This window comes from Cylas formicarius, unplaced genomic scaffold (genome assembly GCF_029955315.1).
Source record: "Cylas formicarius isolate icCylForm1 unplaced genomic scaffold, icCylForm1.1 PGA_scaffold_8__14_contigs__length_24414737, whole genome shotgun sequence".
NCBI classification, from domain to species: domain Eukaryota; kingdom Metazoa; phylum Arthropoda; class Insecta; order Coleoptera; family Brentidae; genus Cylas; species Cylas formicarius.
The window spans coordinates 2,911,631-2,929,476 of record NW_026844361.1 but is presented as its reverse complement, the minus strand read 5'-3'; the positions used below and the strand labels follow the sequence as shown (position 1 = coordinate 2,929,476).

Genomic DNA, 17,846 nt, shown 5'->3' with positions numbered 1-17,846 from the left:
CTGCTATTAGTGGTTAATGACGACGATCGGGGCGTCATCTCCCTGCGAATTTTTAAACTCGGCCAGTTGAGTGCCACCTGTCCTCCGATAAATGGTTTACTTTTTGGTGCCATCTGTCGGTGATTAACCAGAATACAACCTACAGGTTGTCAGTTGAGATTATTCAAGTTTAAAAGCGCCGATTACTACTTAAAAGTACGACTCGGCGCCCGACTTAAACAAAAGATATAAAAAAACCGTTTTCCTGCAAATATTCGAAATCATGCGCTAAATATGAAAAATTCAATCAAGCAGTCATTGAAAGGAGGACAAAAAACGATGCATTTTGAGTGCTTCTTTATTTGTTTGAAAACGCAGTTTCTATGGGAACTCGAAAGGAATCACACGCTAGATTTATCGACTGAATATCCAAGTCGAATATAATACTGTTTGATTGCACGTATGCACTTAAAGACGACATAGATTTAATTTACATTTTCTGCTATGCATTTTGCCGCGTTTTCTCCGTTACTGGCCTTGCTGTTGCGATGCGCGTATGGCAAATACGTGGAAGGCACGTTGCAAACGAGAGAGGTAATCTTTGCGTATAAGAAATGAGATCGAGCGCTGTCGCGATTTCAAATTTCGCAGAACTGGGCTTTCCTGGCCAGATTTTGTTTCTTGTCGGAAGACGGCCAGTTTGAATACGTCATAGAGTACAACGAGGACCAGGGAGACTTAAATCTTTTGTTGTATTACGATACGGACGACCAATGGCCCGCCGTCTACAAGTCCGCGAAGGTATAACCCTCAACGGCGATGATGTCTTTAAACTACGGACAATTTTAGAGCTGCAAGGAGAGGGAGTCGGTTTTGAACGTGCAGCAGAACCAAATCGTCAACTTAACGGCGAGAAGTGCGGCAACAAGGGATTTTTCCGGTTGCCAGTTCAGACCATCGATGCCCCCTACGACTCCCAGGCCCTTGTATACCATCAATATACCAACACCAAAAAAACCAAACAGGAGTAAAGGTAAATTCGTTCGTTTTGCCTAAAACTCCGATCCGATTGAATATATTTTGACATAAGACGAAACAAAACCGTCTAAGTGCTGTCGGCGGCCGTGTTTGTGTTCATATGAAAGTTCCCTTTTCAACGTGTATTGATTTTGATATCTCTCAAATCGCTTCGTTTTCGAAATAAACGACTTTAAAAATGTTTATTTTTTGTTTTGTTTTTAAATAACGATTTTAATATGGTAGTAGGCGGGTTATTTTTTTTTTCGAAAACATAATTTCCTCCTGCAAATTCTGCGAAAAGTCAAGAAATTAAAATATTAAATAAAAAAAATGATTTTTTTCATTTATGCTTTGCTTGTAAATAAATTAAAATTTCTTCTTTTCCAAAAGCTTCTCCGCGCTTGCTTTTAGGTATTTATTTACTGTATTGTGACATCAAGAGATTGCGTTTTCGCGATCTTTTCGTGTTTTCTTTAAAAGCGCTGTTAGAGCTTATTGTATTGTACATAGCTTGTAAACAAATATAAAGGTCTTCTTTTCCCGAATTTTTTTCACGTTTTATTTTGATATTTATTTACTGCCTTGTGACCTCAATGCGGAGAGACGGCGTTTTCGCGATATTTTAATATTGTCTGAAAGCTTGTCAAAGCTTATGCTTAACATCCTTCTTTTCTTGTTCCTCCCGGTTATTTGAGTTTATATTGATAATGATTATTTATTGATAATTAATATTGATAATAATTGATAAAGCAAGGCGTAATAACGGTCTTTCAATAACTGAAGATCGGCAGGCAATATAGGTAGCAATATATGGAAATGCTATATAATCTTTATTTTATTTTTTAATATTTTTCAGAAAAAAAAATTAAAATTTATGCCGGAAAAGTGGAAATAGCAGAATATCCCAATTGCATGTATTTGCTGAATGAGATTGGTGGTAATTGTCAAGAAATTGTTAACTTACTATTTACTTATATTACTTCTGGATTCCTCCTGCAAGTTCGATTTCACAATAACCGACTCAGGAAGAATCCAGAAGTGTTGTAAATAGTATTGCAGTAGCCTGCGGAAGTTTCTTTGAAAAATTGTTAACTTATTTGTAGAACAGTTTTCATCTACACACAAAAAGCACGATGGGGATGGTCCTGACTATAAATCTGAGTATGGTTTGGATTTAAATGCCATTAACTTTTCTCTCTATTGTCTAGTGTTTTTCCTGATTACTGAAATATAAGTTATTTAACGCCAATTAGTGAGCAATACATACCTCGGGCGCCACATACTGTTTGCAAGGTATTTGAAGATGATCATATAAAGAGACCCAACATCATGATAACCATTATTTCTGCATGTGCAATGTTCGCGGATATAATACAAAAAATTTGGAAAACATCATTTATCCGAGCCTCAAGTATTCAGTTAGGCTAGTGCGACATGGCTCGGATCTCCCCTCCCAGTGCCTGAGAATCCAGCCAATTTAGAAGAAGATACCACCTGTTTTTCTGAATCTGAAATAGATAAAGATACCCTGAGGTGTAGGTATTATTAATCTAAGGTTATTAACAAAAATAAGAGAGATCTAAACTGCCAAATTTCAGCAAATTTGGAGGCGGTTGAAGTCGCTGGCGATATTGATTTAGGGACCGTTCCATATCTGAAAACATCGTTTTCACTACAAAGTCTATAAATAAATGTAATATGAACTATGGCTCAATTTAGTTAGTTAACTTAATAATTGTGTTCTTCTCAGATTCTTAATTTCTTAATTCTAAATTTCTGGATTCCTCCTGAACTTGCTAAGCTTTGACATAATAATGGCTTTTGTTTCATGGCCGCCTTATATTTTGTGTACATTTAGATTTATTACTTTTTACAAGACTTCTAGCTTCCTCCTGCATCAGTTTTTGTTAACGCTAACGTTTTGCCAGTCATCTTGTTGGCTTTTTCAGAGCTTAACCGAAACTGGCTCGCATTTTATTCTGGTCCGGTGTATATATTGTTTGAGTGGGGCGGAGCTAAATGAGGGGCACAAACAGGGTATCGAATGACTGGTTCCCATATCGGTGACCGGTAAAGACCTGAGTCGCGGATAAGATTGATAGGTTGCTTATTTCCATAGACTCTCGGATTTTTCGTTGTTAGAAGAATTGATTACATACAATAATTTTAGTTTTATCGAATAAAATTTTATGTCCGGTTTCGTGATTGTGTTCGGTAACTGCTGATGAGCTTATTTGTCTCAGTCTTGAAGCTTTTTCATGTTCTTTGAGCCTAGTTGTAAATTTTTCGTTCGGTCTCTCCAATGTATTCTTTTCCCCAAATGCATGGAATGTTGTAAACTCCTGGTATCTCTGTCTTTGTCGGATCGAAGTTGTTGAGTGGTAAATCTGGTTTTGACGTTTAGAACTTTTGATATTTAGTCAGTGATGTTTTGAGTGTAAGATAGGACAACAGTGGCAAGTGTGGGTTTGCTTTCGGCCTCATTGCTATTGGAAGGTTGTAGTGCGGTGTATTTTGTGATGGAAGGCTTAATATCTTTAATGTGGACATTATTAGGGAGTAGAGCAGAGACGTGTTTTAATTCCAAGTTTAGTGACTCGGGCTGACATAGTTTTAGGGCTCTGTAAACAAGAGGGTTAATAACCGATGATTTTTGTGCCGGACACGGTGATGTGACAATGCATTAAGGTCTGTGTGCGTAGGTTTTCTGTAAACACAATGACCCAAATTTTGTATTGATTGGAATATCAAAGAATGGGAGGTTATTATTAGTTTATAATTCGATGGTAAAACGTATGTTTGGTTGTATAGAGTTTAAATGTCTAAGACAATCTACTAAGGATGCTTGACCATGAGGCCAAATAAAAGTATCATCGACGTAGCGTTTCCATAATTTTGGTTTTAGATGGAAGGTGTGGAGAGCTTTTTTCTCAAAGCCTTCCATAAATATTTTCGGGATAACTGGTGATAATGTTGAACCCATAGCTGTTCCCGACGTTTGTTCAAAAAATAGAGATGAGGAATTTTAGAGTCATAAGGGGTGACAGATTTTATCGGGGAGTCTGATAGAGAAGAAGCCTTAATAACAGATTTAAGGTTGCGTTCTATAGATGAGGTAGGATCTTTTTTAAGTTGACGATATGATCTGCCTGTAAGAATATCTCTTCCTGGTATTCATTTGTGTTCATAATCACCGTAGCATTTCCTTTATCCACTTTTAGGATTACGATCTCGGGATTAGATTTTAGAGATTTTAGAGCAATGCGTTCAGGCTCTGAAATATTAGATTTAGGAGGTCTTGATTTTTTAAAGATTTTTGCGGTTTCAAAGCGAATTTCATTAGCTGTTTGAGATTACAATTTGATAATACGTGGAGCAAGGACGAAGTTGGAACCTTTTGAAAGACCTGATTTTCCGTTTGGCTTGTTAATTTCGTAAGAAACTTCCACAGGCTACTGTAATACTATTTACAAAACTTTTGGATTCCTCCTGCGTCGGTTTTTGTTGAGTCGAAATTGCTGCCGTTTTGCCAATTATCAGTCGGCTTTATTGTCAATTTTAGGGCGTTATTGCTTATTAAATCAATAAGTTTGATACATGTATTTTTTCAAAATGACCTGCTTTTTCGAAATGATAGATAAAAAATGCAGATTTGTATTTGAAAAATAAGTTGATGATAGGCACATAAAACCGAAACGTCATACTTAAAACTTGATAATGCCAATTTGTAGGAGAGAAAACGTTACAACGAGAAAATATTATTTGTTTTAAAAAAAATCAATTAAGGCCAGGAAACAATTGAAAAGAAATTGCTGATTTTCGGTGTTTCTGTATATTTACGGAACTAATGGGAATTTTCTTTGTTTTGACACGGTTTTAAATTAAGCATCAAAATGAGCAACTTTTCCTTAGCTTCTTTTCCGGTTTCCGAGATCCCAATAGTCCCCCTCGACACCCTGTACATTTTCGCTTGATTATTGACTTGTTCATGTTATTTATATGCATTTTCGCGGATACGCTTCTGATATACAGGTAATACAGGAAAAGCTCTCGATAAGCTAAACTATAAAAGGTTTCAGGTCACGTGAAAATAACCACCACCACTACTACCGTCAAAACAACCACAGAACTACCCCAAACCACAGTTTCGGACACAACCGGGACTACGATGTCCTCGACTTTCTCAAGTTTAGACTATTCGACATACCCATCGTCCATCACCTTCAATGATCTCACTAGTACCACGGCTGGAACCGAGGAATACTCGGCTACGACCGTGGTAAGTCGATATAATGAAATAGAACATAATAAATTTATTGACTATTTTTGAATATTTAGCGTAAATTATAAACTCCAGTCGGAGCAGTGTTGCAGTTACGTCACGTGTACACTTATGTCTTAACTATATTGCAACCATTTTCAGATGCCTTCCAATTTTAATTAATTCATTAGTTTAAAGTAGGTACGTAAATTGCAGTGTGGACGTTAATCATTAGATTATAAAGTGGTAGAACCTACTATAATCCATTCAAAATAGACAAAAATAACCAAAATTTAGGCAAAATTCTTATAGAGCTGAAAATTAACAGAGACGTTAAATATATCCTTATACATGAAATGTCAAAAATCCCCTTCGACTCGACTTGTACAAAAACTTTTATTCAAGGTCAAACGTTTTCCATTTTTCTCGAAATGATAAGTTTTATCGCGAAAGTAGGTCAGACAAATGTTATAGATCATACAATTCTCTACAAAAATTGTTCAGGCACTTTTTTTCTCACGACCCACCATTTGTGAAATATCGCGGTTTCAACTATTAGAAAATTCATTATTTACATAATATGCACACATTTCCGCACCACCTTTGTGGTAATGTATTTGACGCATTTTTTAAAAGTGGTTTACCCAGTAGGAATACTTTACGGTCTATTGTAATGAAGAAAATTTGATCAAATCGTATCCTATTGATTGAAAGTATGGTAATATTGATAATTTTCAAAACGGAATAGGTTTTCTTCTAAATGTTGTTACAATAGATGCTTCCACTTCATCTTCGTTTTCTTCTTCTTACAGAATCTCTGTTTGCTGTTTTAAGAAAAGGGATGCATTAATTGTCTCTTCATTAGAATCATAAATAATTTCTTTTGGTGAACTTGATTCAATATTGGAGCAAGTCATGCCGTGACAATTAACTGGCGAACAAAATAATCCCACTTTTTGACAGCCACTACAACCCGTCTTACGGAAAATAGTATTGAACAGCTTTTCTACAGCAGGCGGAAGTAGAGTTTGAATTGGCTCCAGATAATTACTGTTGATTCTTTTATTGTTCCATGCAGATTTTACAAACTTCAAATATCTATATTTATCTATGCAATCATTTTTTTTGGAGCGCCATACATTGCAAGAACAAAACGAATTCCATTTGGAACTGTGTCGTGTGGAGAAGAGTCAATGTTTGTTAATACTTCTGCGCAATCAATGAAATCATGTTTTTCGGACATTTAAAAAATAAAATATGACCTGGATATTTTGAATATGCAGTCAGAATTTGTGATGTTGATTGTACTTAAGCTTTCCCAGGTTTCAGAATTTTTTCATGTTGAGTCCGTGAAGTCAGTAGTATCAACAAATCAACATCTTCCCCAACAACGACGGTTGTATTTCAGCTTTTAGATTGTTCTATTGCTGTTTCAATAATTAGGATATGAGCATCATTATCAGCTTGTTTTATTGAAATTCCAGCCTCTGTAAATTCATAAAATAAAAAAATAAAACATTGAAATGAAGCGAGACTTATTGTGAGTATTTGCAAGAAATTGTTGTTGGTTTGTTGGAACTTTCATAGATCGATCGAAAATGATATCAAAAGATGAATATGCTTTTGTAGTTTGGCGACGTTGTTCTGCAGCTTTAATATTTTTCATATGATTAGTATAACTATCAAATACAATCGTACTGTTATGACCAAAATGTCCATAGTTTCTTATTTTTATTTATACATGTTATGTAAAATATGAATTTTTTAATAGTTGAAACCGCGATGTCTCATGAATGGTGAGTCGTGAGAAAAAATGTGTCTGAACAATTTTTGTAGAGAATTGTATGATCTGTTACTTTTGTGTGACCTATATTCACGATAAAACTTATCGTTTTCGAGAAAAAGGGAAAAAAACTCAATTTTTTACGTTTGTCTTTGAATACATTTGTTTGCACAAGTCGAATCGAAGGGGATTTTTGACATTTCATATATAATTGTCAATCTTTAGCTCTATGCAAATTCTGGCTAGGTCAACTGTTTATTTCATGTTTATATATTATTATTTTGTTATAATTAGATTATGGCAACTTGGTTCAGTAGCTTATTTATACCAACAGACAAAGTAAAACGCATCAAATATATGGGAGAAAACAAATATCAATTAGGTAAGTTTATTGTTGAAAAACTCCCAATGCTTCAACAACAAAAACAACGAAAACCCATAACGCAAAGGACAAATGAGCGGCTAGTCATCGTCGGAAAAATATCTTCTCCCGAATCTGGTTCATGCAAAACTTTTATGTCTGCTCATAGGTTAGCAAAAAAGCATAGGTTAGCATAAAAAAGAAATATTCAAAATTTTCCACAAAGCCATTTTTAGAACCCGTATGTAAAATTGTATAACAAAGTCTTTCACCATACTTTTTGAGGATCGTCGTGCCAGCTTTTTCTACACGCTTCATTACAAGTTTCGCTCAAAATTCTGATTTTTCATGTATTCTCTCAAAAATTTCAGTCGTTTATGAGTAATTCATGATTGTTCCATTAGATATTTCCAGCTTGAAATACTTTTTACAACAAAATTTTAACCTTTTTAATCCATCAATGAATGTTCCATGTGAAATATCAATACCTTCGATTTTTTCTAAATTTTTGCGTAGCGATTCTACAGTGACATGTTCTCTCATAAGGGACGAAAAGTAATTATTAAAATGGATGAATTTTTTTGATTCAAAAACCATGAAGGGGTTATATAAAATTTCGAATGATTCATTTGGAAAAAAAGAATGTTTCACATTAATATGTGCTGCGTACATTGCATCAATTCGTGTTTGTATGCTACACTCGTGTACTTTAACTTTTTGTTCATGATCGGTTTTGATGCCTCCAGAAACAAGCTTTTGCATCGATCTTCGAGAAATATCTAATGCATCGGTAAAAGTTTTAAAAAATTTAAATTGCTCTTTCATTGTACACAGCGTTTAAGAGTAAAAGCGGTTCCCTCGCTTTCTCGACTAAAATAATCCACAAGTTTTAAAATAGTCGGGGTATTTTCAAACTATTCAAAACCTCCGATTGATCCCAAATCCGTGCGTAATATCCCCGAAATGTCCGGGGTGATCTTGACTGGCCGCCACGTTCGCCTGATTTGTCGCCTTGCGACTTTTTTCTTTGGGGTTACCCGAAAGCGAGAGTTTTCACACGTCGTCCGCGGACTTTGGGAGAATTAAAGGCAGCCATAAGACAAAGACAAGAAATTGCCCCAATTCCCCAAGAAATGGTCCATCGAGTAATGATGCGCTTCGGCGAGAACCTACAACAGTGCATCGACAATAATGGCCGTCATTTAAAAGACATCACCTTTAAAAAATAACGTTCCTAAATGGCATAAAATGTACATTTCAAAAATAATTTGAAAAAAATGTTTGCTTTATGTAGTTTGGTTTTTATTAACATCCCAAATAGTACCTATCATTTTGCCGCACCCTGTATAATTAGGTATTTTACAGAAGGGGGTAGAAAAAAGGAATTACGGTGGACACTGTTTCCTCTACTGCTCGGACAGGTCGAATTCCTAAAAAATACATTTTCGTTTGCGGTATTTTTAATCCAGTTTATGACGTACACTGTATCTTTCATTTTGTAGATAAAAAAGAGCATTTAAAAAAAAAGTGTCTGTGAAAGTGTTAATTGAATAAATCGTTTTTACGTCAAAATATCACACTTAAACGAAGCCGGTTTCTTTTCGCCTTTGAAACATTCGAGAAACACACCCCACATACTATATTGTTCAAATTTTTTCATGGCACACATAACCGAAGGCCTTGGCGAAATTGCAAAGCGTTATAACACTGTGCAGCGTTAAAGCTCTCGACCACACCCTCCAAGAACTTTAATAGTGCCTTCGTCGTAAAATCAAACTGGTCCTGATAATTTAAAAAAAAAGCACCAATTTGTTTTTTAAAATTAACTTCCCAGATAAAGGAACAATCCAATTTCCGGGTGATGCACAGTATCCTCTTGCAACGGTTTTTCCTTTTTGGAGGTAATCGATTAAGACGACCCCATGGCTATCCCAAAAATCAGTCACCATCACTTTCGCAGCCGGAAAAATAGGTTTTGCTTTTTTCGGGGTCGGTTCCCCCTTCGCAGTCCACTGTATTGACTGTATTTTTGATTCTGGCGTATAATGGTGTATCCCAGTTTCATCTATATTAAGTAATCGCAGCCAAAACTGGGATTTATTGCACCTAAACTGCGCTAAAAGAGCATTGGCAATGTTCATTCAAACACGTTTTTGTCGTTTAACACCATTTGATGAACTTTAGCAATATTATCGTCGCTAGTTACAGTTTTTGGACGTTCATCTCTTGACCACGTTTAAATCCAATTGTCCAAAATTTCACTGTGGTATATGACCGTGCAGAGTACTCATATACAGAATCCAACTCAACTTTAATTTGCCTAGGCATATTGCCTTTCAAAAACAAATATTTTATACCAACTCTGTACCCATTTTTTTCCATTTTCATTAAAACACTTACATCGACTCACTCAAACTACTCTCAACTAAAAGCCACTAACCAAAACGGCTGAAAATGGGGTAAAGTCTGTTCATAGATATAAGAAAGTGACTAACTGATACGAATTAAGGAAAGACCCGGGCAAGCTGTAAGAATGAAATATGGCCGAACAGGTCCGTACTTTGCTTAGAATTTAAGTATTTGGGGTTTTGTTAGGAAAGATACTAAACCAAATTTACTTATTTATGTATGTATTTATGTTTAAATCTAAAATAAAATTACAAATTATTTTCATTACCTACTTAAATTACTTAAAATTATTCACATAATATATCAGTATCACTATCGCTATATGTTCTAATTATTATTTCTTCTATATTATTTGCAATATGGATATACGATTGTTCTGCTTTTTATATCTGTTTAACAGAATTTGCTCAACTTTGTGGAGGGCTGTTAAAAATTTCGGTTTCTATAAGTTTTGAGGACGTTGGACTTAACACGGGGAAAAACATTGTTACGACGAATGGCATATTTCAGTTGGTGCTAAACATGTTCAATGGGATTAAATATACAGTGGTAAGGTGGAAGCGTTAAAACTGTATGTGCTAGATTTTTTGCATAATTATCACAGACGTATTCCTTTTGTGCGGTGGTGTCTTCATGGTAACTGGTAAATTTTACACTGTATTATATCTTGATCACTTTCATCTACACTCGACAAAATGTCTTCTTTTTTTCCTCGCTGAAATGGGATTATTCACAATTTTCCATACAGTTGATGTTGGATTTTTCGTCAATGTGGCCGTTTCTTCTAAAGATGCTTGCTTGCTGGCACCACGTTCAATGAGAGTCAAATAAATATTGTTTATAACTTCCTTAGTCTCAATAGAATAGTGTTTTCTATAGTTGGGCGGGAGCATCTCCTGAGATACATTAGACTCGCACATATTTTGCATAATTCGCACACGATTCAACACACGGTGTATTACAGACGAAATAAAAATGATTACTAATAAACTTAAACTAAGTAGTATACCAAACCAAAGAATATTAGACACAGGTAGCTATAAAATTATTTTCTATTACGGACCACAATTTTACCTGAATTTAAATTCCGAAACTTTAGGTAATAATCTTGTTGCATTGTATGTTACCCTTGGATAATCCCATTCAAAAGCAACTGATCACTTTCTTATATCTATGAACAGACCATAACTATCAAGAGGTGTACAACTACGATGCTAGCTTTTAGCAATTAGGTCCGTTATCTTCAGGGTGGGTTTGGAACCTTTTCAAGTGACCCTCGTAAATCCTAATAGTTTTGTATTTAGCAAATCTTTCATAGTTTTATACTTCTTCAGAAGATTGGTTTAAGTTCGTTTTTGCGATTGAGAAAATACAGTTTGTGTCGATCTGATTATGACTGCTTTAATGATTTGAAGCATTGAAGTGTTTAGAATTAGGTCTGCAGGTCTCTTTTTATCGCAAAATTCAAAATTGGCCATAATGATCACTCCAAATGGTGGGTTGTACCTTGCCGAGTGAATGACGTTGACCAGATCGTCTGGCATCAAGGATTTCATGACTCTTTTGCGTTTTTCTATCAACGCAAAATCCCTGTCACAAGGTATAAAGTTATGACCGCTATCACACCAGAGGACTATAGATCCTATTTAACAGGAAGAAATGTCATTCACACCTTAATGCCATTAAACAGAAAAAAAACATTACCCATTCGAGGTCCATGGATAAGACCTGGAAGAAAAGACTATTTTAGAAGTTCCCCAGCTCCGTCAGCTTTTGTTTGATGAAGCTCCAGTTGTGATTTAGCTTCTCTACTTGTGCCGATATTTGCATGAACTTCCCAATCCAGTCGATCGTATCCATCGAGGTATGAAAAGTGTCCATTCTTGGTCGGTGAAATGAAAGTTTTGCAAAGTCTTCAATAAAAATAAATCGATAGAACTTCGGCAGTGCCACGATTGCGTTCTTGAAATGACGCAGCATATCGCTTAATACTTTTCTCTGGGAATAACTCAATTTCACCTCAAATCACCTTTGTTACTTCCACTCTTCAATTTCAAATTGATTGGATCGGTCCAGGCTATTGTAACGTACAAAATCTCTATTCACATCGAAACAATGCTAAAGAAATGCTGTGTTGAATTATATTCTAAGAGAAAGAGTTTCTTACAAACTTCTTAATCCTTAAGAAGAAATCTCCAAAGTACGCCGTAGAGAAAGTGCAATATCGAACGGATTTATCTTATCTTGGTCTTGAAATGTTCGTGGAGGTTTAAAAAAGGTTTAAAAGGTGAGAAAAATGTTAATAATTGCCGGGAAAACCCTAAAAACAGCCCTCTTCTTTTTCCCATAAAAACGTTTCAACATTCAATAATACTCACTGTTGACTAAGAAATATAAGGGTATTCCCAACTTCAAAGAGTCAATTTTCAGTTTATTGCCGCCGAGTTCCGAAACTCAATAAAAGTGCTGAACATTTGACATTTTGATTATTTACAATTTACGATACCCAGAAGAAGACGACCTGACTTAGATAGTCGCAGTCCAAATCAAATGTGCGAAGAGATCAGGAAAATAATCGTATTGCTATGTGAGAACTTCGCTATCTGGTGAGTGTTGAGTGTGTGAACGTTGAAACATCTTCGTGACAACCACAATATTTTTGGTGGGGCCATGCTTCTGTTGTCAGGTGATTTTCGTCACAGAGATCAGAGAGATTTGCATGACTAAAATCATAGAATTTGTGGCAGTATGTAAAGACACTCCAATTTACAACATGCGAGTATTTTTTGCAACAAGATGAAACTGCAAATGAAAATAATAAAGTTGCAGTGGACACCTGGATCAGATTCATTACATTACCCACAGATTTCTGTCACATCGCAGACTCAAAAGGGGAGCTTATTCAGCTTGGCTTTGATTATTCATAATTTTCTGGGTGAACGAGTGATATTGGCGGCGAAAACTAAAGATGACGAGAATCTCAATTTTCTTCCATGACAGTTGGTTTCATTCAAATCAGTCGACACTGTTATGAACCAGGATGACGTAGTCAACTAACTGTACCACGGAACTTTTAAATTCAATGAAATTGTCTGGATTACCACCTCACAATTTGCAGTTAAAAGTAGGTTCAGTTGTCATCATGCTGCGTAATATAAACAAACCTCGACTTTGCAATGGACCAAGACTGTGAAAAAGCTGGTGGACAACGTCATTGAGGCAATAATCATAAAAGAAAAGAGAGGATGTCTTGATCCCGCGGATACCGATGTTTCCATTCGATTTTAAACGCTTACAATTTCCAGCACGACTGGCATTTGCGATGACCATAAATAAATCGCAAGGACAGTGGTTAGAAGTTTGCGGAATCAACTTGAAGTTTCCTTGTTTCGCGCATGGACAATTGTACAAGAAAAATAGTTTATGAGAAAGCTTGATTAACATACTGTATCATAACAGTGCGTGCCTGTCAATATCAAATTTATACCTCATAAATAGCCAGTATTTTAGGAAAACTCTGTTTTGTAAGTTACATGATGTGTCGAAAATAATAATATGCTTCGTTCAAAAAGGTTTTTTTTTTATTAAATACGGAATCGTTTTGTTTGTTTTAAGATTATACAAAAGTTTGTGTCTTTTATTTATCGATTGAGGCAGTACGGCATCTGCCGGTTCAGCTAGTACATATATAAAATAATAAAGAAAAAAGTAAGTAGGAAATAATTAAAACACAAATCACGTCACAAACGTTCCAATGCTGCTTCGAAAAGTCAAAACTCGCATCGGAAAATTGGTGTTGTCTATGAGTCAGAGCTTGTCGAGGCTTCTGTGGTTTGAGGAAAAATTTTTCATTTCTTAGGGGTCCAACGTAACCGCGTACGATGAGCGTCCGAGGAGGAGACGATACGTTCCGGTGAAATCTCCTGTGTCCGTCATCAGAACAGGCCGGACGGTATCGTGTCATAACGCCCGGAAATTCCGGAGCGCTAGGGAAAGGTGGTGGTTCATCGCCATCAGCAACTGTAACGGGACCAAGGTACTTTTCATCGTGAAGAAAATAGTCATTGTTTTTTTTTTGGATAATTATATACTATATTTTTTATAAGTCAAAGCTTATTCAGGGTGATTCTAAAGAAATGGTACTCTCTAAACTATAGAGACTATAGTCCAAGTCACACATAATACAGTGCGGGTAGCATGGGCAATGCATTTCAAGTGGGACAAAACGGTACAGCATTGCCGAGAATCGTATAGCAGTCCTAGAGTCGATAATATCGTTGTAAATACATATAAGTCCGCATATTAAATGGATTACTCATACAAATATTAGAATAAGATGTTTTGAATTGGTTGGTAAAATAGGTAATAAACGGTGAAATATATTAATTAATTAATGAGGTGATGACTGAAATAAGGAAGTCAAGATGGCTTATAATACCTTCTAATATGAATTTTTTCTAATATATTCTGTGCCACATATTCAGGGAATACTGTAAATTCCTGGTATGTGAAGATGTTGAGAGAGTTTTGCACAAATGGTAAATCTGGTTTTGACGATGTGTTGAATGTAAGGATGAGCAACAGTGGCAAGTGTGGGGTTGCTTTCGGACTAATTGTATTGGAAAGGTTGTGGTGAAATGTATTTTGTGATGAAGCTCTTAATATCTCTAATCTCCCAGATGTAAGGTGTCTTAATTCTGGGTTCAGTGACTCGCGCTGATATACTTTTACAGCAAGAGAGTTGATGACCGATGATTTTTGGGCCGGATGACAAGGCATTCTGTCTGTGTCTGTCTCTACATGTTGAAATTGCTTCCGTCTTGTCCCCATCCGAGTTCGATATCCTTTCAAACATAATTCATGGCAAAGCTGTCCAGAATCACATTAAAAATTTTGAAAAACTAACGTCAACACTGGTGAAACCATGAAACTCTTGTCTACCATACCTTGTGGTAAATGTACCGCAAAAAAAACTTAAAAAAACAAACCTCCTAAATATAATATTCCAAAGCCTGGATAAATTGCTCTAAAATCTCTGGAATCTGATCCAGATCTCGCAATTTTAAACGCAGATAAAGGAAAACACAAGTGAATATCAATTCACAATTCTTATTGTCAACTTAAAAAAGATCCTACATCATCTGTAGAACGCAAACTTATTAAGACTTTTTCTCTATCAGAATCCATGAAAAAATGGCTTTAAAATTCCTCCAACATATTGCCTAAAAAAAAATCTGGCTTCTATATTAAAACTCGTTACAACGAAAACTGACAAATTCGTACTTAATGTTTTCATTTCGTTGAACAATTAAAAACCGTTACATTAGATCCACAGGATATTCTGGTTTGTTTCGGCGTAGAATCACTCTTTACGTTTTGATAACGCTTTCTATCATTTCGACAATGAATAACTCCGATTTCAATACAAAACATGTTGGTTCGTTAATAGATCAAGCATTTATTTCAACTAAATGAAATTCTCGTTCCCTGTGTAGCCAGAACACCTTGAACCGCAAATTTTAAAAACGTCTATGTGTACCTGTTCTGACTGTTGAAGAGTTGACAACTCCTTTCTATGACATACCATATAAAACTTTTAGCATTTTCTTTCCCGTGAAAAAGATCGCTAGTGGAAAATTTCCCAAATGACTGTCACAGAATCTGAAAGCTCTTATTATTCAAAAAAAGATTGCCCATAAAAAATTCAAGCAAAGTAGGCTTCCTTACGCCTATCTCTGTTCCACCAAATTGCGTTATCATTGCATTCAGTTATCAAAACAGATGTTGAAGGCTCCTTTCAACGAAACCCAAAAATATTCTGGTCTTACATAGATTTTTTACTAAACTCTAGTAAACATTTTGGCTCAGTCTATATCAACAATTCCCTTGATATGCCAGATCAGCTCTCATTGAGTGCGCACAACTTGTGTAACTTATTCAGAGTTGAATACTATTAAATCCTGATGTAGGGCCAGGACCAGATAAGGTTCACCCTCTACTTCTCGAAAACTGTTGCTTTATCTTATCAAGATCTCTGCACCTTTAAGAAGTAACTTTTATTAGTATATTCATTCCGAAAGTATTCTAAAACTTAAACACAAAATTTTTAACTTCGTGCTTATGATCTGACATTATTCATCTACCGAATTCCACCTACTTACTTTCCTGGTCGTGCTTTAGGGAAGATACACTCGATATATACTGACTTTTTCATGTCGTTTGACTCAAACACCATTGGTTAAGAAACTCGAGATTTTGGGTGTTTCGGGTACGTTATGACCTTGGATAGAAAGTCACATGACTGGTGCATTTGAACAACTTTACATCTCTCCAAATCTTAGTCTAATCTGGCCCCCCCAGGACTCTTACCTGGGACTGTTACTATTCAATATCAGTGACATTACATCATGTTTTAAGCATAATATTTTTCTTCTTTTTGCTGACGATCTGAAACCGTTCTTAAGAATAACCACTCAAACATGACTGCCTAGCACTCCTGGGATTTGGGCATGCTGCTAAATTAAAACTTTTTCAGATTTTTCAGTCCATGCTAGGGTTTATTAGGCGCAATACAACAGACTTCTCAAAAATCAATGTCATGAAAACACTGTATTATTCCTATGTTAGATCACATCTAGAATATGCTGCTTCGGTACGAAGTCCCGATTACACCTGCTATAAACAGCGGATAGAAAGTATTCAGCGATACATTTATCATAATTTTTGTAACAATCACGAATTCTACTACTCTAACCAATGCTTAGAATTACATTTAACAGCTCTCGCCTGTCGGAGGAAACTCTACAATCGTTAACATCCAGGATTGGTTTACATGTAATTGGCCTATTATTATACTATATAGTATTATAGTGTATATAGTATAGTCTATTTTTAAAATATCTTAAGGTCTGGCCTCTCTATATTACTGTTGGTTTCGTTTGTATCGTTTTGTAATAACCTTTTATAATTTTATATTTTGTGCGCTTGCAATTGTTATTGCTGTTGGAAATAAAAAATTTCACTGGAGTAAAAAAATTGGATACGAGCAGCGAAATTGCGCTCCATAATACTCTACACTGTATTCTCAGTGTGACTTGGACTACAGACACCAAAATACTTCCAAGTTTAAGTTTTATTCTAAATTTTCTATTCAATCGAGAAAGTTTTTGACAAATATGAATTTGATACTTACCCTAGGGGGCGCTAGCCACACCGTATTATTTGTGGTTGTGGTTGAAACAAGATGCAATTCTGAGAGAACGTATCTAATTATGCAGAGATATAATTGTTGTATACGTCGCGGGAGTTCCATGAATTCCTCTAGATGTCTTCCAGAACGTTTCTTAAAAAAGTATTCACTATATACAGTGGTTGCAGTATACATCCTTGTCTTATGTCTTTCTTTTTTGGTAAAAGCATCTGATAAAAATCCAGTACAAGCTTGCAATCAGGGGTAGCAGATGTTTTGGTCCGGTCCAGCACTGACCAGAGAAGATCCCAAGGCTATTTTGTAGTCCGCGAAGCACATATATGGGTTTGTTAAATTCACGTCCCATTTCATTTCATTATTCTACCAAATCCGAGAGTCTATAGAAATCTATAGAAATAGAAATCTAAGATTATTAGGCTGCTTATAAGCAATCTTAATAATAATAATCTTAACCGCGACTCCGGTCTTGAGCTCTCACCGTCATCAGTTATCCGAGACTATGGTTATGGTCCTCATTTAGCTCCACTCCGCCCCAACAATATATAGCTCTGAAGAAGCCAGCAGGATGATTGGTGAAATGTCAGCATACTGTCCCAAATTATGCAAAATAAAATGGATTTAACAAAATTAAAAAAAAAAATAAAAAATAAAAATTGTTCCAATTTCATCTTATTTGTAAAATTAACTCATATTAAGAGCATAAATGTTATGTTTGTTGCAACGATATTTAATGACATATTTCTTTAAGTAGCCAAGGAACCAAATAATTATAATAGGCATGTTAAGAAATCGACATTTAAATAACAAAATTTCGGTTTTAAAT

The 17,846-nt window shown here is 35.5% G+C and overlaps 1 protein-coding gene across 2 annotated transcripts in view; it reads left to right on the top strand.

Moving 5' to 3' along the window:
• Positions 1–400: 400 nt before the first annotated feature.
• The window catches only part of LOC132706803 (transmembrane protein 145-like), a 39,520-nt gene continuing 22,074 nt past the window's right edge, over positions 401–17,846 (top strand). For both annotated transcript variants that reach the window (XM_060678351.1, XM_060678350.1), the window contains exons 1-5: positions 401–573; positions 631–780; positions 829–1,012; positions 5,079–5,278; positions 13,673–13,849. In XM_060678351.1, the coding sequence (XP_060534334.1) occupies positions 484–573; positions 631–780; positions 829–1,012; positions 5,079–5,278; positions 13,673–13,849 (801 nt within the window). In that variant the 5' untranslated portion in view covers positions 401–483. The remainder of the gene's footprint in view (positions 574–630; positions 781–828; positions 1,013–5,078; positions 5,279–13,672; positions 13,850–17,846) is intronic.